Source organism: Cnephaeus nilssonii (genome assembly GCF_951640355.1).
Source record: "Cnephaeus nilssonii genome assembly, chromosome: 13".
NCBI classification, from domain to species: domain Eukaryota; kingdom Metazoa; phylum Chordata; class Mammalia; order Chiroptera; family Vespertilionidae; genus Cnephaeus; species Cnephaeus nilssonii.
In genome coordinates, this window is record NC_137084.1 from 52238406 (window position 1) to 52263448 (window position 25043).

The following is a 25043-nucleotide window of genomic DNA, read 5'->3' on the forward strand; positions in this document are numbered from 1 at the left end:
GTTATTGAAGATTCCTTTTTCACAGAAATGTTTCTCCATCAGCCCAAGTCTCATCATTAAAGATTCATTCTCTATATTTACTATTTTAGGAAAGTATAAAGCAGGTATCAAATATAAGCTACTATAATATCTTGGTAATTTTACTATTAAATAATAATTTTATATAGCCCTCTAAAGATGACAATCACACATATTATCACATGAAAACCTCATAATTCCATGAAGAAATTAGAAGACCCTTTATCTAAATTTATAGATGAGAAAATCAAGACTCTTAGAGATTAGATGACTTGTTTAGGGTCATCTAGGCAGCAAGTAGTAGGACTGAGATTAGAACCCAGCCTCCTGAGATGATCCCAGTTCTCTTTATCCAACATTTCTCATTGGAAAGAGACTGCATGAGTTAGGAGGTCAGCATATGGAGATGAGGCCTTTAAAGACAGGCTGACTGACCTGAATTCAAATTTTGTATCTGCTATTTCTTTGCTGTGTCATATAATGACTTAAACTCATTTTTGTTTTCTGTAAAAAATCAGGAATAACAATATTATATAAGTAATATAGGGGCAATAGTATACATTACAGCACTTGGTGTTAATAATGCATAGTGTGATCTTTTTGTTTTTACCACTTGATGTATTTTTAATCTTACAACTAGGTTGAGAGAAAGGATAGGGACATAAAAATAATTTAAAGAGAGGTACTATTTCTTTTTATGAGCCTTACATTTCAAACTGTAATAGTTGTTTTCATTAGAATCTATTTCTCATTCTTCCTTGAGTATGCATTGCTATCCCCCACCCGGATGTCCTTCCTGATATCTTGACTCTCCGATGAATGCCTACACATTTTTTCAAACTCAAATTCCAGAGTTATCTCGTCTTTAACACTTTCTCTGATGCCATAGGCTGTTCTTGTGGCATTCATGAAAAACTCAAATTCCCTAATATGTATTAACGTATTTACGAAGTGCCTCCTGTGGTGCTAGGGAACTCTGCTAGGGCAACAGGAGAACACTTCATAGAACTGATCTAATTTTGTTTGTGTCTCTAAGGAGTTCCCACACATTGGGATTTTACAGACCTTTTATGTTTAAAAAGTGAGGACTAATGTAGAAATACCAATTTTTAACTTTCTAAGTGAGGATATAATAAACCACCACACAAAAAATAGCATTTGATACCAAAATATAAAATCTCAGGATAAAAAAAATAATAATAGATTAAGCTTTTTGGAAACTTCATAGAGGGCGCCTGCATTTTCAGGGAACAGGCCTTGGGGGATTCACTGGTTTAAATATAGTTTTGTCCCCATTTGATAGTTCTTAGAGATATTTTTTTCTTAGTCACATTTACATTCCTAGTGCAGTGCTCTCTGCCTAGTAGGAAGTACTCAATAAATGTTTATGAATGAGGCAGTGAATTTGCCTCTGAGCAAATACAGCTGAGATCCATGGCAATGCCGGCAGCGCAGAGCACCTGTGAGAGGACGGGGTAGTAGTGAGAGAGCACTGGAGTTGCGCGTGTACTGATATAACTTACTTCCCAGGTTTGCCAGGCACCAGCCATTCAGAAGATTTTTGCAGAGTTTAAATGAGGTTGTCTTGTCAGAGAACAAGAGAGGAGGCAGGGCAAGAAGTAAGATACTGGGGTATATCACTAAAGGAAGAAATGGATTCTCTTCCTGGGGAATAATTTAAAATATTACATGTGACATTTTAGGTCCATTAAAAATTATAATAAGTATAGCTATAGTAAATAGATATCATTCATTTAATATTCACTGTGTCAGGCAGTGTTATAAGTTGTTTGCATGCATTGTGTCACTTAATCACTACAACAACAACCCGTTGAGGTGATGTGATTACTATTCCCATTATACTGATGAAGAAACTGAGGCTTGAGGTGGTAGAATGATTTGCTCAGCGTCACATAGTTAGCCAGTGGTAGAAGTCGGTTCAATCCTGATACATTTGTTTTTAGAGTTTACCAAAACTCTTGGGTCCCTTTCTAGCCATATATTTCTACAATGAGCAGAGTTTTATATGACTTGTCACTCATTTTAAAAACGAGAAAATTAAAACGTTTTTTTTTTTCTAGCCAGGATGATAAAGCTTGCAGGGTACCCAGTTGTTTTCCACTTAAAAGCTGTGTGACCATAAGCAAATTCCTTAACATCTTTGAGCTTCAATTTCCACATCTCTAAAATGGGGTTGAAAGCCCTCCTTTCTGTGTTTTTGGGAGGATTAAATGGATAGTATATCTAAAATATCTAGCAAAGGGTATGGATTATAAAGGGGGTTTCATAATGTTAATTCACTAAGGGTCCTAGTAAGATAAAATATTTTTGAATTAAAATCATACTAAATATTGGAGATAGGATGAGAGCAAATAGATCATTACTCTGGTGAATAAAGATGCCTAAATTTACAGAATTCTTTGGTGAGCCATGAGGATTATCTTTGCTGCAGCCCTCATTTCAATTAAGAATGTGGAGACCGGATATTTCAGCATGGGGATAAGTTTGTATATGATTTACTAGTACACCACGGATGCACATTTGCAGCATCTCAACATTCCATTCCGTGGCTATAGGCCTAAGAAGCTACTTCCGAAACCTGAAATTGCAAGATAAATGGAATGTGCTTAATCATTAAAAAAGAAATAGCAAAGCATGCCAGGTACCAGTGAGACCATTTTGAAAGACTGACAAATGCCTTCATTAAATAGTCAGGCTGTAAAATTAAAAGAGTTCATTTCTAGTATTTTTACACAAACACTTTCAGAAAAACGTGTACATATCTATATGTAATCTCATTTGGGAAAAAGTATTATTCACCGAGAAAAGCACACTGCAGAACAATGTGTTAAATACGAACTTCTTTTGTAAAAACAGTGTTGAGCCCCACCCATATCTGAGTCTGAATTTTACGGATGTATATAAACACAGAGAAGGTGTGAATGGTTCATGCCAGGATGTCACAGTGGGAACCTGGAGACTGGTTGGCCTGAGAAAGTTTGTGGAGAAAGTTTTGCTTCTTGAACATATTTGTATTATTTCCCTAAATGCAATGAGCATAGATTACTTTGAACCACAAATATTTAAAGATATAGAAGAAAAATGCACACTTAAAAAAAAGTCTTTATATACCCATTAATTTATTAATTAACCCATATTTATTGAATCCTTAGTAGTAATGATTAAAGATTGGTCTTCTTTGTGAATTGTCAGACTTGACTTTTTCAGAGGCATGCTGGCTAACTATTTTACTTTGTGGGGTTAGCAATGTGATTCTGTGCTCTGTCCTAAAATCCCATCCTATTCCCCTTGGGGATTAACAGGATATATTAAATTCAAACCACTTGTAATTAATTGGTTTAATTACAAGTGGTTTGAATCACTCCTGTCCTTTCCACCTGTAGTTATCACATTAGAAGGAGGATTAATTGACTTCCCAATTCCATTGACTTGTGGGTGGTCATAGGTGGCAAGAAGTGCAGTTTAGAGTCAAAAGACAAGCGTTTCAGTCCTGACTCTTCCATTCACCAGATATGCAATATTGGTATGATACTTTCTTCTTTTTGAACTCTCAGCACCATCCTCCCTCCTTAAGTAATAATACCTTTCTTACCGTATGGCTATAAAACTCAAGTAGGATCATATATTAAAAGTCTTAAAAATTGATGGGTAAGTATATATTACTATTTCTCCACAAAGAATTTGCAATTTTGCTTCCTAACAGAGACCAATGACACATGTTGAAAAGTATTTGCAGATTTCCACTGGAAGCAAGACTATCATAAGTTTGAATGGCGCTAAGAAGTTTCAGTTAGCCCCAAAGCAACAGCTGACACATTAGGCAATTGCAATTTCTTCCTGGTAATGACCACAAACCCAATTAACCAACAAGCATATCTGACCTGGTGTAATCGTCCTCAACAAGCATGTGCTTTGGAATTGGTGAGTACCTTCCTGGAGAGATGGGCGGCAGGGAGGTTTTATATTCTAAAGTGCCATTGTTGCCAGAAAGTAGATGGTTTTCCATTGGTGGAGAGTAAGCTACGAGGTGAAAAAAGAAAAGAAAAAAAACAAAACCCTGTTATGTGGGTGATTCAATGTTTCATGCTATGGTTTTATTAAAAACAGAAAGGCTTCGCTACATGCCAAGAATTTTCTTGTCCTCCAGGAGGGGGCGGGTGCTGTTTGTTTGCATTTAATATGTATGAGCACAAAGTGACCTTTAGGATTGGAAGATATAATAGCAGTTATACTATAAGCCCTATAGCATAATTAGGTGAAGTGAAGAATTGGAAGAGAGATTTAGCACACATGTTTTCAGAATGATGATTAATTTTTCTATCGAAATAAAAATGTTGGCTTTCTAAGTACAGAGTTCACATTCTTTTCACATAATTACTATCCAATCATCAAAAGCAAAAGGTTCCTTTGGAACAAGTTCTTGTATATATTTTAATAAAAAATCTGCTGTACTCACAGCGCAGGAAGACGAAGAACTCTGGCCTTCTTTTCTATTCACCCACCCTAACTCATCTCCTTTTGGGAGGCTGAAAACCCCTCCTAACTGGGTCTCCTGTCCCCCTCTTTCCATTTTATACATTGAGAATTCCAGCTCTGATCATGATGTTCTCTAGCTTACATGATCTTCATTGCCAGGAGAGTACTGAATATTTCCTCTCCCTTTCACCGTTCTTACCAGACTGGCCCATTGCCAATCTCCCTTCCACAGTCCTATGGCCCTCAAACAAAGCCTGTCCTTCACAACATCGGTACCTTTGTTCCACTACATTCACTGCAACCATTTCTGCCTCCTACCCCAACTCTGATATTGAAATCTCATCCATTCTCCAGGATAATTTTCAAATGCCACCTTCTGCATAATTTTTTTAATCTTCCAAAAACAGGCAATATCCCCTTCCTTTAAGTGCCCAAAGGACCTATGTTTACCTCTTTCCTGGACTATGCATCCTTTCATTTTGCCATATGTTGCTGCTATTTATATATCTGAATTAATGTTTCTTTCAATGAAAGCCATGGTGGTATATCCTTTGTATCCCACATATTACCTCACAAGGTGTTTTGTACATATTAAAGTTACTCAATACATATTTCTTACTTGAATAGCAAGTTTTATTTTCTCTCTTTTCTCTCTTTTGCATTGACCTTAGAAGCCCTCATGAAGTAGCTCACAGCGTATCAAGGCCGATTTTTCTAAGTTCATCCAGTTTGAAACACTTTGAAGTTCAATCTCTTTCATATCCTAAGGTAAGGCTGATCTCAGATTACTACCTGCTTGAAAAAAAAAAGCCATATCTGGGGGCAAGTCATTTTAGAATCACCATTAAGAAAAGCAATAGCTAACGTAATGGGCAGGTAACAAAATTATTCAACCTGTAAATTTCTCTCAAGAGAAAGATCTATATCTAAGAGAGGTTAACCTATTTGCTTAAGACCATAGTACTAATTAATGGCAGGTCCCGAAGACATACTGCGTTCCTAACCTTACAAGTGGCTCCTCAAAATCTCAGAGTGAGAAAACTTACTGATGTTAACAAAACTGTCCCTTAAACTCAATAGAAAAATGAATTGCTTCACAATTAGGTCCACTAAGACAGAACTTTAGGTAAAGTTCTTGTTGACCTATTAAGAGTTCTAGAAAAGACAGGCCAGCACAGCATCTGATACTTAGTTGTTGCCCTAGAAATCCCTACCTTCAACCCACCTTTACTGCCTTAGTGACTAACAAATTTATCTGGCTTCTCTACCAATATAACAAAATCAGATAAAGGTGAGAGCTAGGATGATGGTGATTACGGACCATAATTTCACCAAATGTAAGATTCCCCCTGACCCCCCGCCAAGAAGATACATAGTATTATCTTGGGTTTATTTTGCCAGCCTGTCTTTTCCATCCTGCTATTCTATAGATTTGAACTAGGAAGAGAAAATATTATGGCATGAGAGCCATTAGGCTTTAGGGACTTAAGAAATAGCCCTTTAAAATGTGTTGCTTCTATGTTATTGTAACCACACTGTCTACAACATACATTATTAAGCCTTTCCACAGTGGCGGGCCTGCCAAATCATCAGGGGGTCTCACCTTCAAAACACTAGGCAACCAGGGAGCAGAGCACAAGATGCCCCTGAAGTATTTCCACAGGCTTAACAAATGGGCAGGTGCGAGCACAGGACTTGGCCACGTTTTGCAGAATTCCAATTTCACAAACCTGGCATGCTATTCGAAGATGACACAGAGGGTGGTACTTACAGTGAGTAATATCAGGTGGACCATAAGGATCAGTCATATAAATGGTGGTGGGCTTGCCAACTTTTAGATAAACTACATCTGACGTGTTCTTCAATATTGCTACTGCCTCTTCATGTGTTACTTCTTCTAAACTGTAGTTGTTTACCTGAGGGGTGAAAAAAAAAATTCAATATTAGAGTCAAAACTATGCAGGTGAAGGGAAATACTCAGGCAAGAAGATACATAGAATTTTGACCTCATTTCAAGATTAAATTGCAATGATTACAGTCCAGATTCTATTTCATACTTTGGCAGAATGGATAGATGAATGGCATTAGCCAAAGCAGGTAAGATAGAGCTGTTGATGCTAAAAACAAGGTTGCTTCTGCCCTTTTCTGTGATGAAGCACTACATTATAACAGCAAGCAGAATACTCTTTGTGGAAAAGTGAAAGCAGTGGTCAAATGTCTTTCTTATTATGCTATAATTTTTGTGATCACAAAAGTAATACATATTCATTGAAGTAAAAAAAAGAAAAAAATATTCATAATCTCCCTATTTAGATATACTGCATTTCTACAGACAATTCTGACTGCATTATACACATTGTTTTGGAATCTGCTTTTTAAATCTACAGTGAGCACTTGTCCATATTGTGAATGTACTTCTGTAATGAGTTTTCTTTTCTACAGAGCACTGTCTTGCACGGCTAAAACATAATGATTTCACTAATCTCTTACTGAAGCACCTTTAGTTTGCTTCTAATTTTTTTGTAGCATAAGGGATATTGCAGTAAACCTTTTCTATATTTGTGCACCACTTTGATGATTTCTTCAGGATAGATCACACAAATAGAATTGCTGGACCAAACTGCATGAATACATATGACAAGGCTTCTCATACCTATTCCCAAAGTGCTCTCTGGAAACATGGACCAGTTTACTCTTACACCAGCTATTGGAAAGCCCCTATTTTCCTCCACTTCACCAAACTTGGCTTTTCTTGCTTTAAAAGTTGTTCCCATGAAAATGTCCCATTTCACATGAGTCTGTCTTCTAAGGAAAGAGTGCTCATGCTGGGACCTAGGGCTTTGCAGGTGAGTGAGTTCACGGGTACCCTCTTGTCAGTGGCTTGAACAGCAACCCCTCTTTGTTTATTGGACAGAAAAAGCCTGGGTTACAAGTGCAGTTATCACTCCATGGCAGTGGCATCACAGTGCGTCTCGGCAGCACTTCTCTTCAATGGTTTTAACATATTCAGGAAGTATTTTAAGTACCTAGTATATCCTTACTTGGCTATTCTTTTATTATGACATGATTCTTACTTAGTTTCTGCTGAAATAATGTAGAATTAAAATAAATGTGCCAAGATTGAATCCTTGCATATTCTCTGAACTATCTAATTAACAAGTTAGTTACAAACACCTTTCAGCATTGTGTTTTTTTTTTTTTGGCCTCAGGTTGTTATATAAATTCCATAGACTAGTTAATCTAGTGTAACTTGGTGGTGTAGCCCAAGTTAGGGACCCTGGAACCAGAGGAAAATGAACCTGACTGATGAGTATGAATTCTGACTGTGAACTCTCTGGTAAGCTGTAAGCCTCACCATATGTTACTGGAGATTTTTTCCTAGATAAGAAACATTCTCTTAAATGCTTTTGTGAATTTAATGTCTAGCACTTGTTCATTCATTGATCAAATGTTTATTGAATACCTATTATGTGTCAGTCACTGTTTTATGTATTAGAGATATAGCAATCTTACCTAATAATAAACATGTAAATTGACCGTACTTCTGCTACACGCACAATCAATCAGAGTGAGTATGCAAATTAACACAACAAAGATGGTGGTTAATTTGCATACATACCTGGGTCCCAGGAACCTCCTCGGCACCCAGGTCACTCCCAGCCAGCCATTGGAGAGGTGGGGTGGGGGGGCCAGGGGCTGAGCCTGGGATCAGAGGGAAGGGGGAAAAAATCAATGGAAACATATCCTCAGGTGAGGATAAAAAGAAAAATAAAGAAAGAAATGTCATATCCTATGAAAGACACATCTTGAAAATGCCTAAAGAAAGTTGTCATTTTTTCATGGTGAAGGGACTGAAGTCTGTGTTGATGAAAATACCTTGGCGGCTGTGGTGACTGGCAGTGGCTGCAGCAGCGGGGTGATGGGGCTGGCGCTTTCCCCTGATCAGCCCGGTCACCTCCCGCAAAGGGAGGCCAGACTGCGGCTTAGGTCCACTTCCAACAGAGAGCAGGCATAAGCCATCAGTAGGACATCCCCTGAGGGCTCCCAGTATGTTAGAGGGGGCAGGCTGGGCTGAGGAACCCCTCCCCAGTGCATGAATTTCATGCACCAGGCCCCTAGTAAATAATAAGAATGACGATCACAGTAGACACTTCTATAGCCTGTATTACATGTCAGGCACTATTCTAAATTATTTTACATATATTAAAATAATCAAACCTCACAACAACCTATGAGGTAACTATTATAATTACCTTCATTATATAGATGAAAAAAGCATGTCTCCAAGAGGTTAAGAAATCTGCCAAAGTCATTGATCTAATAAGTGGTAGGGGCAGAATTAAATCCAGTCAGTTTGGCACCAGAGACCATGCTTTAACTATTTATCTACAGCAAGCATGTCAGACTCAATGGCTAACATGGACCAAATAAACGAGGCATGTGGCCTGCGGGCCACACATTTGACATGCTTGATCTATGGTATATTTATTCTTCCAGACAGACAAAGTCCCAGCTTCCCTGAAACTCACTTTCTAATACATTCTAAGGACACAGTTGTTTATATAATGAATGGATAGAATGGGTCCATGCAGAAAGTGAGAACGTAGAGGGACTACAGGTATGGAAACACAGTTGATTATGGCAGCCCTTATGTAATAGAGAAAAAAAATAACAGTAATAATAATAATAGCTAACATTTATTTGAAATCTGCATGTCATATGTTTTCAGTGTACTATGTATAAGTTCTGACAGAAATCATATAACGGATCTTGGTTATAGCTCCGTGAGGAAAGCATGAATAATTAGGGCCATTTCACAGATGAGAAAAACTGATGTTTAAAGAGGCCAGCTTGCAACAAATAGGCCACACAGCCTCCAAAGGGCAAAGCCATCCATTGGATTACAGTCCTCCTGAAAAATGAAAATGAGACTGCCCTTGAGTGCTGGTTCATTGAAACCCAGGCTTACACCATCTATTCTTTCTCCCTTGAAGAGAACAGAGTCTCCTTCCAAGTTTACATATAGAAGTAACATAAATTCCAAAGTGTTACATAAACCTGAGTAATCATTATACTTCTTCCTCAATACAGTGGTGACTATATTGCATCATCCAAATATACTGACATAGTTAAAAGATAAATAAATGAAATGGATCATAGCTGGATATATCTGTCTCTTCGAGACCTTCTTATATATTTGCTCACTTGTTTTAGGACAGTATCACTTGTACCTAAATAATGACTATTTACAAATGATGCTCATATATAGTCGTTTAAAATGTGTATTGAAGTAGATGCTTTATCTCAAAAAATTATTACTTAAGATGGCTCTGAATACCGTGACCAAGGGCCCCAGCATCACCTATAGGGTGTGTGTCCCCCAAAAGGTATATACACACTTTGAATAATTATAAAGGCCCTGTTTATTAGAATACATTTCATTTTCAAAATTGAGCTATCAGCTATTAAAGTGTGTATACATTTTGGGGTGGAGGGAATACCCGGTATATTGATAAAACAAAATGGAAGAGGAATTTGTTGGCAAAACTCAGAGGGGATGACAAGTCAAGGAATAAAGACTCCAAGGCTAGAAACCACCTGGATTAAATTATACGTGGCACAGGAGCTCTGTTTTCGACAAGGGCTCATTGTCTCTCTCCCCAGGGTACAGAAAGCACACAGCTCATTAGATTACCCATGAAAAAGAGGTGTGGGCAGTGCTTATTAAATTGCATTTTTGCCATTTTTAAGGTGGGCAGTGAAACAGTCTTGAAAATGGTACCTTCAAGTATGTTTTCTGAGGATGATTTTGTGACAGACTCTTAGACCACAAGGAACATCTTTAGACCAGAAAGCAGATGAAGACTGGGTGGAGGTGAGGAGTGGGGAAAGAGAGGACATTGGGGGAGTAAATTATAATGGTGGTAGGTCAGTCTGTTTTTATTTGTGACAAGGAAGTGTTGGAAAATTTAAAGAGCTTTTAGACATGGAATGAGTGGTGTGATATTGCCAACAGGATGCAGTCATTAAGAGCACATGCTTTTGTGTCATACAGACCTGGATCTGAGTCCTTGTCCTGGCACTTTCTAGCTGTGTGACCTTATCTCACCTTCGTGGCCTCAGTTTTGACATGTGTAAATAGGTATGGTAAGAATCACTGGATTTAAACGCACTGACCTATGTAAAGTGACAGGTGCATTGAAGTACTTATTAATGGTAGCTCTTATTAGCATTACTATTGTCACCATCCATCCCTTTTCCCAGGAAACAGAAATTCTTGGTGAAATTTTGTGCTGAGCATTTTCCTGTAAACATCTGTGAACTGATGAATTTAATTGGGGTACTGTTGATGAGGCTTCTGTGTGTGTTTAAAAAATTCAGAATAGTACAGGATCTGGATCAAAAAGTGCTCTTTTGTGCTGAAGTCTTCAAAATGTTTTTCACAAATGTGGGTTTATTTGGGTTAATTACATGTGTGCATTCTATGAACCCTCAAGATAAAGGGCCTACAGCTGGAGCTGATTGTACGCAGAGAGAAGGGATATTATACTGATTGGCTAGTTGCTCTTGTCATTGTTTTTCATTGTCTTTTTTCTTTTCTTTTGCACCGAGTATCTGCTTATAATGGTGAACACTGAGCAACTGGCCTGGTTTTATAAAAAAAAAATCAAGTGCATCTGAATGAAGTATTTCCATAGAGTGCGTGTACTACATGGTGGGGGTGGGGAGGACATATATGTGCAGTATGTCCATTAGGACATATGCAATAGGACCCTGGACTGAGGCCAAGAAAGAGAGGTTGGAGGTGAGATGACTCATCCTCTCAAATAGAGGAGAGAGCACTGAATCTGAGGACAATGCAGATAAAAGTGGGCAAACCAGCTGAAGGAAGAGGTGCTAGGAGACTTGTCAGAGGGAACATGGCAAGTGTAGTGAGAATTCAAATGAGTGTAAGCACATATACAGGTGTCCCTCAAAAATGTATACACAGTTTGAATAATTATTAATTCTAATGGGTTAAATCAGAAAAGAAAGAAACATCAATTGAGTTACCAGCTGTTAAATGTATATACATTTTTTGGGGACACCCTGTCCCTGTATATGTGACGGTACAAAGACAGGGTGTGTGGGGGCATGAGAGGGTGGGAATAAGGAGGAATGATCCAAGTACTGGTGGCGAGATCCTGACCTTCCCATATTCACTCAGGAATACCAAGGGGTTGGGCAAACTAGGAGGTGATTGAGAACATAAAGTTACGCAGAACATACCCTGAGGAAATGTGAGACTCTAGAAACACTAAAAAAATTACAAACTCCAAAGTTAACTTTTTAAAAAGGAGACAAAGTCATTAATCATTAGATTGTATGATAAATTTAAAAGGAGACCAACCTAATGTACTGATGTCAATGACATAAAAATAAATGTGCATAAACTAAAGATTAAAATCTCAGCAGGACATTGAAATTAATTCTTTTTTTAAAAAATATATTTTATTGATTTTTTACAGAGAGGAAGGGAGAGGGATAGAGAGCTGGAAACATCGATGAGAGAGAATCATCGACCAGCTGCCTCCTGCACACCCCCTACCAGGGATGTGCCCGCAGCCAATGTACATGCCCTTGACCGGAATCGAACCTGGGACCTTTCAGTCCGCAGACCGACGCTCTATCCATTGAGCCAAACCGGTTTCGGCTGAAATTAATTCTTATGGAAAAATTGATTTTTAAAATAACTATGAATAAATATGAATCTCTAATAATGGTTACCTTTGAATAATAAATGTTTTCTTATTTTTCTTTTTAGCAATGAGCATGTATTAGTTATTGCTAAAATGAAATTAACTATTTTTTTTAATGAGCAAGAATAGAAGTTTAAATAAGAAGGAATATAAACAGCGCAGTGGCTTCATTATGAAACACACACAGCAAGATCTCATGCATGATGGAAATTGGAATGGGAAAGAAGGAAGGTGATTTTTCATGCCCAGTGAATTGACCAACATTTATTAAAAATAATGTGCCATATTTTAACTTTAGGTGTTTCTAGAAATAAAGTCAACTTGGTATAATGAGAGTAATTTTGAATATAGAATTGTGTTTCAATTCCTAGATTCATGGATTTTGGTCAGTTAATATGTTTACTGATCATTTTCTTATAGGTAAAATGTGAGTAATGCTGATTTATTGGTTAATTACTTATGTTTACAAGAAAGGAATGATAGCATGAATGTGAAAAAACACTGTATAATAAAAAGCAGTATATAAATAGTAATCAAACATCGTAATCAGACATAGTGCTTCTGCCGATCCTGCTAGTGGAAATAGTTTCTTTCTGTGCAGGGTTCTTTCTGTGAAAATGATCACCCCCTTCCATAGCACTTCATCCTGCAGTGCCTCTTCCCACCTCAGAGACTGACCTCCAGGGCAATGATTAGATAGTTATTATCTTTGCGTCCCCCCCATCTGATACACTAATACTAGGCACTTCGTAAGTGTTGAAATAATAAGCTAAATAAGTTAAAAAATAACCAAAGGAAAAGTGATCAAAATTCCCCATTTTATAGGGAGAATGAGGCATTTGTACTGAGTTTATATTTTACATTTGTGTCGAGTCAGAGAAGAAAGGATAGAGAATGAAGGTCATTCAACCAACAACACAATTATGGGACACTCATTCTGTGTCAGGCATAGGATATAAGGATGAAAGGCTGGCACAGAACATGAGCACCGGGTCACATCAGCTTATAAGAAACAAGATGAAAGCTCCAAAAGTGTACATTTCTCCTTTCTACACTAATTATTGATGCATCTCTTAATCTTATTCCAGAGAGAGAGAGAGAGAGAGAGAGAGAGAGAGAGAGAGATTGACAGTGATGTGTTGATTGACTCCAGCTTCCTCTGTAGCAGTGGTCACCACAATGAGCCCCTGGGACCTCATTGGGTGCAGGAAGAAATATTTGAACTTCTATTAATATTTATCACATTGATCTTAATCTTTCCACTTTTGTGTATGTTTTAAAATATGTACCATATATTAGCATAGTTATATATGTATGCAATTTAAAGTAGAGAAATATACATATATTAAAGGCAACTTTTTATGTTTTATGGATGGGGTATGTTATTAAAAATAATTTTAAAACCACCACTCTGTAGTAGGCACCAATATATGAAAACTATGAGCAAGTTCCAGAAACAGAGTCATTAAATTATATATAAGCCAGAAAGCAAACTTACATAAAATGTCATTGCAATTGCATTTCATTGTAATTTTATTTCATTTGAGACAAGTTAGAAGGAAGTCCAGGAAATAATTATCCAGTTTTTTTTTTTTTTTTCTTGTGTTGTTTCAGAAGTGACTCCAACATCAGGGGACAGAGTTTTAAAGATGAACTATTTGTAAATATCTGTCAACCCATTGCTGGAAGTTGTCAGTGATGCTGTACCAGCTTGATAAAATGCCCATTTCCACCAAAGACTCCCTCAGGAGAAGCAGTGAAGCAGCAGCAGAGCGGGCTAGGATGTGATTAGGTAAAGGTAGGACTGTGGTTCGTAATCTAGGTGCACATTAGAATAATTTGGAAAACTTAAAAAAACCCTGTGTTAAATAAAGTGTGTTCCTACCCCAGAGATCCTGATTTGATTATCCAGGGTTGATTGAAGCCTGGGGATCCACAGAGTTCAAAACCTTAGCACACTATTCAAATGTGTAATCAGGATTGAGAACCAGAGTGGTTGAGTAAACTGGTGAAAGGAATGTGGTTTTAGAACATGGATCTCTAGGTCTGAACTTAATTTCACAATTTAGTAATTATGCAATATTAGAAATTATTTTGTCTTCTCTGAGTTCCAACTTTCTTTTCTAGAAAATAAGAATGATAGCAATGACTGCCCCATCCATCTCTCAAGTGTTGGAGTGAAGACTGTGTGGGATGCAGTAGGTGAAAGATATTTTTAAGAGGAAGCAGTGTGTTGGTGGTAAGAAACAGCCATGTGCACAGAGAGTACAGCCTTTAGTTCTTATCTAAGCTTGATCTAACTAATGAAAGTAAAGTCCTGTTCATTATTCAGAAAATTTCTACATATTTGCATCGTCTTCAAGATGATTTTCTTATTACTATTTGGATGAAACTAAGCAATTTTATAAATCTACCAAAAATAATAATTTAGGTCCTTATAGCTAATACTGAGAGAATTGTATTGTTTCCATCCACATTCCCTAAATCCATTTATTGCCTATTACCATGGGATATTAATTTTGGAATAAGAGATAGCACATCCCAGGGTACACTCCACTAAACACTATATAAACATTACTTTAAAAAAAGGGTTCCACAAACAAAACAGAAACAAACTCATAGATACAGAAAACAGACCAGCAATTGCCAGAGGGGAGATTGTTGGGGACTGGGTGAAAATGGTGAAGGGACTGAGAAATACAGATTAGTAGTTACAAAATAGTAATGGGGATGTAAAGTGCAGCATAGGGAATAAAATTATAAATACTGAAATAACTCTGTATGGTGCCAGGTGGGCACTGGAAATATCAGAAGAACACTTTGTAAAGTATACAATTATCTAACCACTATGCTGTATACCTGAAATTAATACAAAATAATATTGAATGTAAACTGTAATTGAAAAAAAATTTCAAAAGAAAATAAAGAGTAGAAACTATCTCCTCCCCCAAAAGAAAAGAATTCCACAATAAAATACATTTGAAAATTATAGTATTAACCAAAGTTAAATTAGTTCCTTGACTTCACAAACTCTTTAATGTGCTAAGTTCATTGAGAATTTCCAAGAGAGATGAGATACAAGTTGCAGAATTTCCCAAATTTATTTGACCACAGATCCTTTTCATGTGACAGTCAGTAATGAGACTGGTGTTTTGAAATACACTTGGGAAGTACTGATTTAAGGCAATGCTGCCATGGTAAAGAGGCCAAAATAGAAGACCAAAGATGTATATAACTTGCCAAGGTCAATTAGGTAGAGTTAGTGCTAGCTGCTTGGAACTTGAATCCAGTTATCCTATCTAGGAGTCCATTGTCTTTCCATCCTACTTCAATTCCTGTGTTACCATTTCCCTTGTCTACTGCTTCCCTTTAAGAAGAATTAAAAACAAACAAACCCATACAGACTTGTTCTCTGTAAAAGATGTAAAAGTTCTCTCACTGTCTATGTTTATTTGTTTTTCAAACTTCAAGCAGAGGTTATAGGTAAAAGAGACTAAGATTATGAAGTTTAAATTACAAGGGGCTTTGACAATTAACAGCTCAGGTTATCCCTACAGAGAAGACAGACAGATGACACTAAATTCAAAGTTTTTGGTATTGTGAAGGAAAAAATGAACAACATCGCATTTCTGTAATATATATGGCTCTATGTTTCTCCTTGGTAGGGCTTACAAAAACAAGTGTATAAAAATCTATGAAAGAATTTGAAAATTATCACTGTTAACTTCTGATCATCTGTCCCATAAAGTTCAGGGCCAGGAGATAATCTATTCAGTCTGAGATTATAACATGAATCTACTGGTATAATCTGCAAAAATTAGATGTTGTTGTCATTTGACAAAATAAACAAAGCACTATTCTAGTGAATGATTAGTGTCAAGCAGCGGAAAAAATTTAAAAATTATTAAAAATTATTATTTTGATAAAGAGAGTATCTGGTAGACCCATGAAACAACAGAGAGATCTGACATTAAACACATATCTTATCTGAAAAACTAAGAAGCTTATTGCATATGTGATAGGCAGGATAATTTTTTCTTATAGTAAAATAATGTAAAGTCAGATAGAGGAATAACATATTAAGAAAGAAAAAAATGTCTTGTTAAATGGGTAATCTACTATGGAAGGTAAGTAGGTGTGGAAAACGTTACTGCAGGAGTGAGAGAAAAATGTGTAAAACATCTTAAAAGACTGAGAAGTGAAGAAGTGACAGATATAATTTTTCAAACAAATGTGGGTGAGAAATTAGTATTCACCTTTCCAAGGGACAGGACTATGAATAAAGACAGAAATGTATAGGTACATATATTTTGCTATAATTTTAAGGAAAAATTGTTAATGACGGTCAGTATCTAATGAATAGCTTGTAGGAGGCAATAAGTTCTCCATCCTTAGCATATCCTAGCAGAGGTAAGAGATTACTTCCTACTTTTCTGTGAGATTCTGATGTACCAAAAAGAGTTGGAACAAGATAATATCTAAAATAGAAACTTCATTTCTGAGATGTATCAAGTACATAAGGAAAAATGTACCCAATATATATGGTATAATTCAGCTATTTTAGTAGGGTAACTGGAAGGGTTATTACAATGAGTCTAAAAAAGAATAATGCTAAGGACTGTGATTTCATTGCTTTCACTGAAGGGCAGATGTTGCGAGACTTTCTAAAGTGTGGTGATCCAGCCACAAAAGACTAAAGAAATGAAAGGAGATTCATTTCAGATCAGTTTACTTTACAGAACTATGAATAAATAATATAGGGGGGATTTTTCCTAAGAAGTGGTACAAATTACTTTAGAAAAAGAATAGCTATTTAGAGAAAACTATAGAGTGTGGTTCAGGTGGTAAATCACAGAACCTAAATTATTCATATTTCTTTTGGGGGAGGAGAGTAGAAGACGAGGAAGATGAAAAGACATGAATGTAGGGTAATAAAGGGAAGAGGAGGTGAAAAGAAATGACAGAGGGAGAGCATTAATAAATATTTTTGGGGTGAAACAAGATAATTGGTCTTTTGGGGTAGCTCCCAGGATTATTTTCTTTATTCTCTCCCTCGTGGTAATTTTTCTTTCAGAATATTATAAAATGAATCATTTTCTTTCATTTCCAAATTGAGCTTGACAGTTGCCTTGGAAGTAATAATTAGGTTTTCCTTACATAAGAGGGGAGAGGCCTATTATTGTTGAAGATTCATTTTTTTTAAAGCTATTCTTTATTTAACACTCAAACAGTTAAGGATTATGTCACAGCTATTTTTGAAATCATTGTATCTACAATGAATATTGAGAAAATTGTAATAAAATAATAGCATGCTGCCTGGAAAATCCTTTGACAGAATTATTTAGACTTCAAGTTTTTATAAGAATTTGAAAATAAAGCTAGAAATTTAAATGGAACCCTAAGAAATCAGAACACAAATCTAGAATGATATTTCAATAGCAGCGGTTGAAGAAATATCAGAAGAGTTGTCTACAACCAAACTCTTATAGAAGAACAATGAGTCCTGGGTCACATCGTAACCATCTATGACGGTCATTACTTTAGAATGAAACTGTCCTCTTCATTTCAATTTAGCTCTATGCAGGAGATGGATATCTCAGTTTATTTCATTCCCAAGTCAACAACTAATAAAGTTTATATTCTTGAAATAAATTTGTTAGGACCTACACCCCCAAAACACTGTTCTGGTTCAAAAGACACAACTTCATAAGAACCAGCTTTTACATGAAAGGCAAAAAAAAAAAAAAAAAAAAAAAAAAAAAAAGCAAACAAACATGAAAATTCAGAAAGTCTTAAGAATAAAAATGGTAGTTCTATTATTAAGCATAGTGCTTGTATTATATATTTAAAATGTACTTAGGTTAGATCTTATGTTAAGTGTTCTTAGCATATATATATACACAAATAATAATTATTATATTAATAATAATAGTAATAATAATAGTAATAATAGTCATAATTACAAAGGTAGGAGAAAACTTTGGGAGATAATGGATATATACACTGAGTGGCCAGATTATTATGATCTCTGAACACATAATAATCTGGCCACTCAGTGTATATATATATAAAATAGGCCCGGTGCATGAATTCGTGCATGGGTGGGGTCCGGCCAGCCTGGCCAGGGGGAAGGGACATGGGCAGTTGGCTAGCCTGCCTGCTGGTCGAACTCCTGGTCGAGGGGACAATTTGCATATTAGCCTTTTATTATATAGGATATACATTGAGTGGCCAGATTATTATGTGTTCAGAGATCATAATAACATGTTTTCATGAGTGTATACCTATCCCTAAACTCATGGAGTTGTGTTCATAAAATGTGTACAGTACAGTTTTTTACATGCCAACCATACCTCAATAAATTGGTTTTAAAAAAATAAAATAAAATGATAATAAGTTCAGGTAGTAAAAAAGCCAAACACTCTTAGTTGCAACTTTGACTAAAGTCATTAATGCTACTTTTTTTTTTCCATATGTTTACTCCTGCCAGAGTTGCTTTCTGCGTACTGGTTATTGCTGGGAAATCAAAGGTGCACAATATATTACTTGTTAAACAAAGGAATTAATGAAATGACTGAATGATAACTAAAGGAAGGAAAGAACTGACTGATAAATTCTAGGAAACAAATGCAAGACCATGCTTAGTGGTTTTAAGCATGTATGCCAGCCAGATTGCCTGGATTTGAAACCCAGTTCTGCCCATTGTTAACTATATGACCAGTTAGCAAGTAAGTCTCTCTATACCTCAGTTTCCTTTTGCTTATATAAAATAAGCCATTAGAAAAGCACTTTTAAAAGTACATGGAGAATAGTTAAAGCCAAATAAATATAAAAAATACTATAGACCTGGCTGGTGTGGTTCAGTTGGTTGGAGCATTGTCATGTACACCAAAGGTTGTGGGTTTGATTTTTGGTCAGGGCATATACACAGGTTTCACGTTCAATCCTGGTTGGGGCATGTATGGGAGGCAATCAATCTCTCTCTCTCCCTCTCTCTATCTCTCCCCCGTCTTCTCTATAAAATCAATAATAAAGTTTAAAATAGAATATTATAAAGGTCTTGTCTAAATAATTCAATACAAAAGTCACTGACAACTATGAAATTAGAGTGAGACTAAACACAAGTTGTCTAGAGCAAGGAAGTGGGCACAACGAACTTTGAGGTTCCACCTACAAACTTGCACCTGTCCTAGAATTTACTATTCTGAGACTGTATATTTTGGTCCTTCCCAAACACTTCTCACAAAAGTGCTGGAGATAATGGCTCCTTACAGACATACATTAGAGGCTCTATTGTCTAAGGGCAGACATAAACCTAGATATACTTACTAGTATCTTACTTGAGAGCTATCGTCTACTAATTTTCGGTATTTGATTATTATCCTATAGATTTGATATAAAAGTGTCAATGGACATGAAGTAGTTTTATTAAGTGAAATCTTAACTGTTTCACTGCTTATCATTGTCGTATGTTACCGTAGTTTAGCATATAACCCCAGGGCTTAGAAGAGTGGCCATGTGTTGGTATCAATCATTTGTAGGGCTCCTGAAGCATATGGGCAGCTGGCAAATATAATAATAGCTGCAACGCTGTCTGAGGGGAGAGGAGGAAGGGATCCATTTCCACATGTGAATTCTTGGAAGGTAGGGACTGAGTCTACAGTAATTGAACAATGGACCACAGAGAGATATAAAAATGTATTTTATCAGTACACCAGGCAGTTCCCTTTGTTATGCAAAGCCCGCCTCTCTAGTAGTCCTGCTTAAGCACCTCCTTCTAATAGGAGATGGATTGCTTTAGAAAAACAACCTAAAATCTCTGTGCCTTGCATATCTGTGAAAACTGGTGATAATTTAGATTTCCGTTTTTAAAATGTCAACAAGTCAGCTACAATTATATGTGTACTTTTGAGATCTCTTACCACAAAATATGCTCTCCCTTCTTTTCTGTTTCTGCCCATGATCACCGCTCTGGAGTGGATTGTGTCCCTTCCCTGCAAATTCATATGTTGTAGTTCTAACTGCTAATATCACTGTATTTGGAGATAGGGTATTTAGGAGGTAACCAAGGTTATTAATTAAATGAGTTAAGGGTGGAGCTGTATTCTGGTGGGACTGGTGGTGTAGGAAGAAGAGAAAGAGACACAGAGGGATCTTCTCTCAGCACAAGCATCGAGAAAGGCCATGTGAGGACACACAGAGAAGAGAGATGTCTGCAAGCCAGGAAGAGAGACCTTACCAGACACTGAATGGGCCAGAATCTTGATCTTGAACTTCCCAGCTTTAAGAACTATGAGAAAACATTTCTGTTGTTTAAGCTATCTAGTCTATGGTATTTCGTTATGAGAGCCTGAACCAACCAAGATTCCTACACTGGGAAAGGAGCTTTATAAATATGCACATAGTTTTGCTTGAGTCACACTCACCATTAGTAGTCTGTCTCCTACTTGCAACCTCCCATCCTTTTGTGCAGCTCCTCCATCTATGATTTTAGTTACATAAATGCTGTTGTCTCCAGGAATGTGCTGGTTCCCCACACCTCCTGCAATACTGAAGCCTAAACCTATGGGGGAAGAAACAGAGAAAGGAAAGCCTTTTTTTTTTAAGAAAATGCAATTAGCACATTTCAACAGCCTAAAAACTTTAATCCTCAATTTATTATAACAGTGATAAATAACAGCAAGGGTTCTACTTCGGTTGATTTGTTCTTCTTTAAATATTTGAAGACTTGTTGATTAATGCCAATGAGTCGAGCCAAAGCTCTTGAAGTCAATCCCTTGTGGCCCTTAGTTTTGTTCTACTTTATGACTGTACACTTATTTGTTGTTCCCTAGCTAATCAGATCCTACTGGGTGATTGGACAAAATAGAGATCAGGCAAAAGTGTGAAATCCTACGTGAGCCAGGCAAAACACAAGTACATTTCTGCTCACATTGAGTCGGTGGGCTCATCTTCATTGTTGCTGTTACTCTGGCATAGAGAATTATTTGGGTACAGACCTAGACACTCTTGAAATTTCAGGATGAAAAGTACAACTGTTAGAAAATTCCCCAAATTAGAGACAAGAGCCACAAGGAAGAGACATTGGGATTTAAGTAGTAATTTCAGAGAGAAGATAAGGAAAAGAAGCTAGATGCTTGCATTTCCCATTTTCTTCTCTGGCCACCTTGTCATATCTTCACATTTCATGGCACTTACTGTTATTAAATAATAGTGAGGCTAGTCACACACACAAAACATTGTCTCCATATACATTCTTAAGAATAAAGAAACAGACAATATTCTCTACTACTCTTATACCACAGGATATCAAATCACTTTAAATATGAAACTTTTCTACACTGAGAGATAATTTTTACTGTGCTATGGCTTACAAAATTTTTATTTATATGTATCTATGGAATGATAATAAGAATAGTTATTAAAATCATTATGAGGTCATTTAAAAATAATGACTTATAGAATCTTTAAAAGTATAAAAATATCCTTTTAAGAATATGATTGAATATACATTCAGAATAATACTTATAGCATATATTTTTATTGTATTTTAAAATTATAATGATAATTAACATGCACATTACTCAGAAAGATAGATATATATCAAGTGATATTTTCTTTTTACTAAAAACTGAAAATTTCTGTAACTTACTTGGTGTAAGACTTTTTTCTTTTTAACCACACATACCTAGAAACCTAATTTAAAAAACTAGAACACCTGTTTTATGATAAAAAAACAAAAACCAACAACACACCTACCTGGCACTTTATACAAAAATAATGAAAAACACTTTTAAAAATACTCCATTTCACTATGCTTTTATTGAATATTAAGTAGAACTATGTGCTCTTAAGATGATTAGTTAATAGAGAAACAGTGGCATAGCAAATTATAAAGAAACACCTCTGAAATTATGTTTGGAATAAAATGATTTTTGTTAAATTAAATATAATAGTTGTTAATATAAATGGAAAATGGATTTAAATTGATAGAGCAATTAAAATTAGTGTTAACTAATTTCCTACTAAAGTGGGTAATTATTCTTTACTGATGCTCTGACTTCCACAGATCTATACATGTATCTGTTTGCCTCAGATTAAAAAAAAATATTTTAAAAGCAAATGATGATCCAGAATAAATAAAATGCACCTAATTGGCTTTTCCTTTGAAATTCAAAATATATATCAGTTAATGTTTTCTAACCCTATTACTTTGTATTTATATATGATTATAGGGTGCTTAAAAATATAGTTATAAAAGTTTCATAGCCACATGCTAGAATCAATCTACTGCACTTAGAGTACTACAGAAGTCATTCCATACTGTAGAAAGAAAAGGTTAAAACAAATCCAGGGACTCTGATTCACTATGTCAACAGTAAATGCCACAGACAATCTAGGTTACAGAGGAGCTAAGGAAACAAATCACCACTTTAAACAAGTTTAAATCCAACAAAGGGAATAATTATGTAGTTGACATTTGAAGTTAAAGTTTGTACCAGCACAATGAAATCACTGTGGATGCTCTAGACAAAATTATATCATTAAAAAGTTAATAAATTTTTTCTCTGAGATTAGGATTAAAAACATTTAAACTAGTGACTCTGCTCAAGGTGAAGCAAAATATTTTTAGTAGGAGTCAGAGAATGTCTCTGAAGCTACTAAAAATCTTCTCTGATTTCTCTTACTTTGAAGAAGAAATGAATACATTTAAAAAGAATTAATATTTAATCAGCACTCAACCATATTCCAGATACTTAATTCAACATAAGTAAATGTGTAGCTTTCATCTATATCCAGAATACAAGTTTATTTAGAAGTGGGGATATCCATCTGTGTCATGACATTCAATCTGCCTCCATTCATTCATTCATGCATTCATTCATTCACTAACCTCATTCATATATCTATTCATTCAACAAACACCCCTGAGTACATGCTATGCATATTTCTTTTGGCTGTGGTCAACATAAATGAATGGATTAACTAGAAACACTATAGAAATAATGATTCATGAGTGGGTCCATATGAGTGAGTGGGCTGAACCTGGCTGAAGGAATGTTCTAAACTCAGAGGATGCCAGTGATTTTTGGAGGACTAGTCTATGAAGACAAATGTGGGCTAGGACTACTGAGCAAAAAGACCATCCAAATAATCAGTTTGGAGGCACTGGGAGTTCCTTGTATACATTCTAGCGAAGCAGGGGCAGGCTTTCTACATTAAAGGATCATTCTCTCCCCTTATTAGCTAATATTTCCCTCTTTCATTCCTCTCTAGACACTCACAGACTTGATAATTCTAGAACACACTGGACACACTTCTACCTTAGGGCATTTATCTAGTTATTCCTTTTGCCTGGAATACACTTTCTTCTGAGCTTTGTACAAATTTCAATTTCTCTAGGTTTCTCAACCTGACCTACTTATTTAATACTATCCCCCAACCATGCACTCCACTTGCTTCTTCTGCTCTAATTTTCATTTTACCTTAGCATTTATTACCTTGTAATATACTACACAAGCCATATATGTATTTTATGTTATTTATTTTTTGTCTGTCTGCTTGGTGAAAATATAAACTTCATGATGACAGGAATTTTTGTCTGTTTTATGCTATGCAATAGAACAAGGCCAGCTATATATGGTAGTACCCCTTATTTGTGGTTTTGCTTTTCATGGTTTCAGTCATCCATGATCAACCACCATCTGAAATCTTAAAAATTTCAGAAATAAACAATTCATAAGTTTTATATTGTGTACCGTTTTGAATAGCATGATGAAATCTCTCACTGTCCCACTCCGTCCCACCTGGGACATGAATCATCTCTTTTCTAGTGTATCCATGCTGTGTGTACAGTACAAAGAAATATTTTGAGAGAGCCCACATTCACATAAGTTTTATTATAGTACTAGAGGCCTGTTGCACGAAGAGTTCGTGCAATAGGCCTTCCTTCCCTTGGCTTCCAGCACCGGTTTTCCTCCAGCACCCAGGACCCAGGCCTTCGCTCCGGCCAGAGTCTGCCTTCTTCCTCTTTGCATCAGACTTAGGCTGGAGTCTGCCATCTTCGTCTTCATCTGCAGTCTTGTCTTCTCTGACACTCGGCTCCTGTAGATCCCTTCACCCCCACACTCCCTCTCATAGCAGGTATCCTGCCCTGCCTGGCCACTCCACACCTGGAGCAGCTGGGCAGCTGCCATCTTTGGCCTTCTAATTTGCATACTCACTCTGATTGGCTGTGGGCATAGAGGAGGTCTATTATTAGGTAGGATACTAAAGGCCCAATGCACAAAATTCGTGCAAGGGGCTCGGCCCTCACAGCACTGGCTGCCTTGGCCCTCTCAGCCCCAACTGCCTTGTGGCCCCAGCTGCCTTGCGTCCCGGCTGTTTTGAGGCCCCACCCCCTGCCCACTGGTTGTTCCAGAAGGTCGTTCCAGAAGGTTGTTCTGCTGTCCAGTCTAATTAGCATATTAGCTCTTTATTATATAGGATTGTTTTAATTGTTCTAGTTTATTATCAGTTATTGCTGTAAATCTCTTACTGTGCCTAATTTATAAATGAATCTTTTCCATAGGTATGTATATATATATGAAGGAACACAGTATGTACAGACTTCAGTACTAGCCAATTTCAGTCATCCTCTGGAGGTCTTGGAATATGTCCCCCATGAATAAGGGGGAACAACTGTAGTTACCTTATAAGTATATATTACATGCAAAATGAATGTACAAATAAATATAAGACAGAAAAAGCCACATGTCTCTTAGAAAGATTCTCCTTAAAGATGAAGTT

The 25043-nt window shown here is 36.4% G+C and overlaps 1 protein-coding gene across 19 annotated transcripts in view; it reads right to left on the reverse strand.

Moving 5' to 3' along the window:
• Positions 1–25043, reverse strand: part of DLG2 (discs large MAGUK scaffold protein 2) — a gene marked incomplete at its 5' end in the record, with an annotated part of 1931014 nt that overhangs the window by 469298 nt on the left and 1436673 nt on the right. For all 19 annotated transcript variants that reach the window (XM_079787296.1, XM_079787299.1, XM_079787298.1 and 16 more), the window contains 3 exons: positions 3921–4059; positions 6287–6431; positions 20681–20817. In XM_079787296.1, the coding sequence (XP_079643422.1) occupies positions 3921–4059; positions 6287–6431; positions 20681–20817 (421 nt within the window). The remainder of the gene's footprint in view (positions 1–3920; positions 4060–6286; positions 6432–20680; positions 20818–25043) is intronic.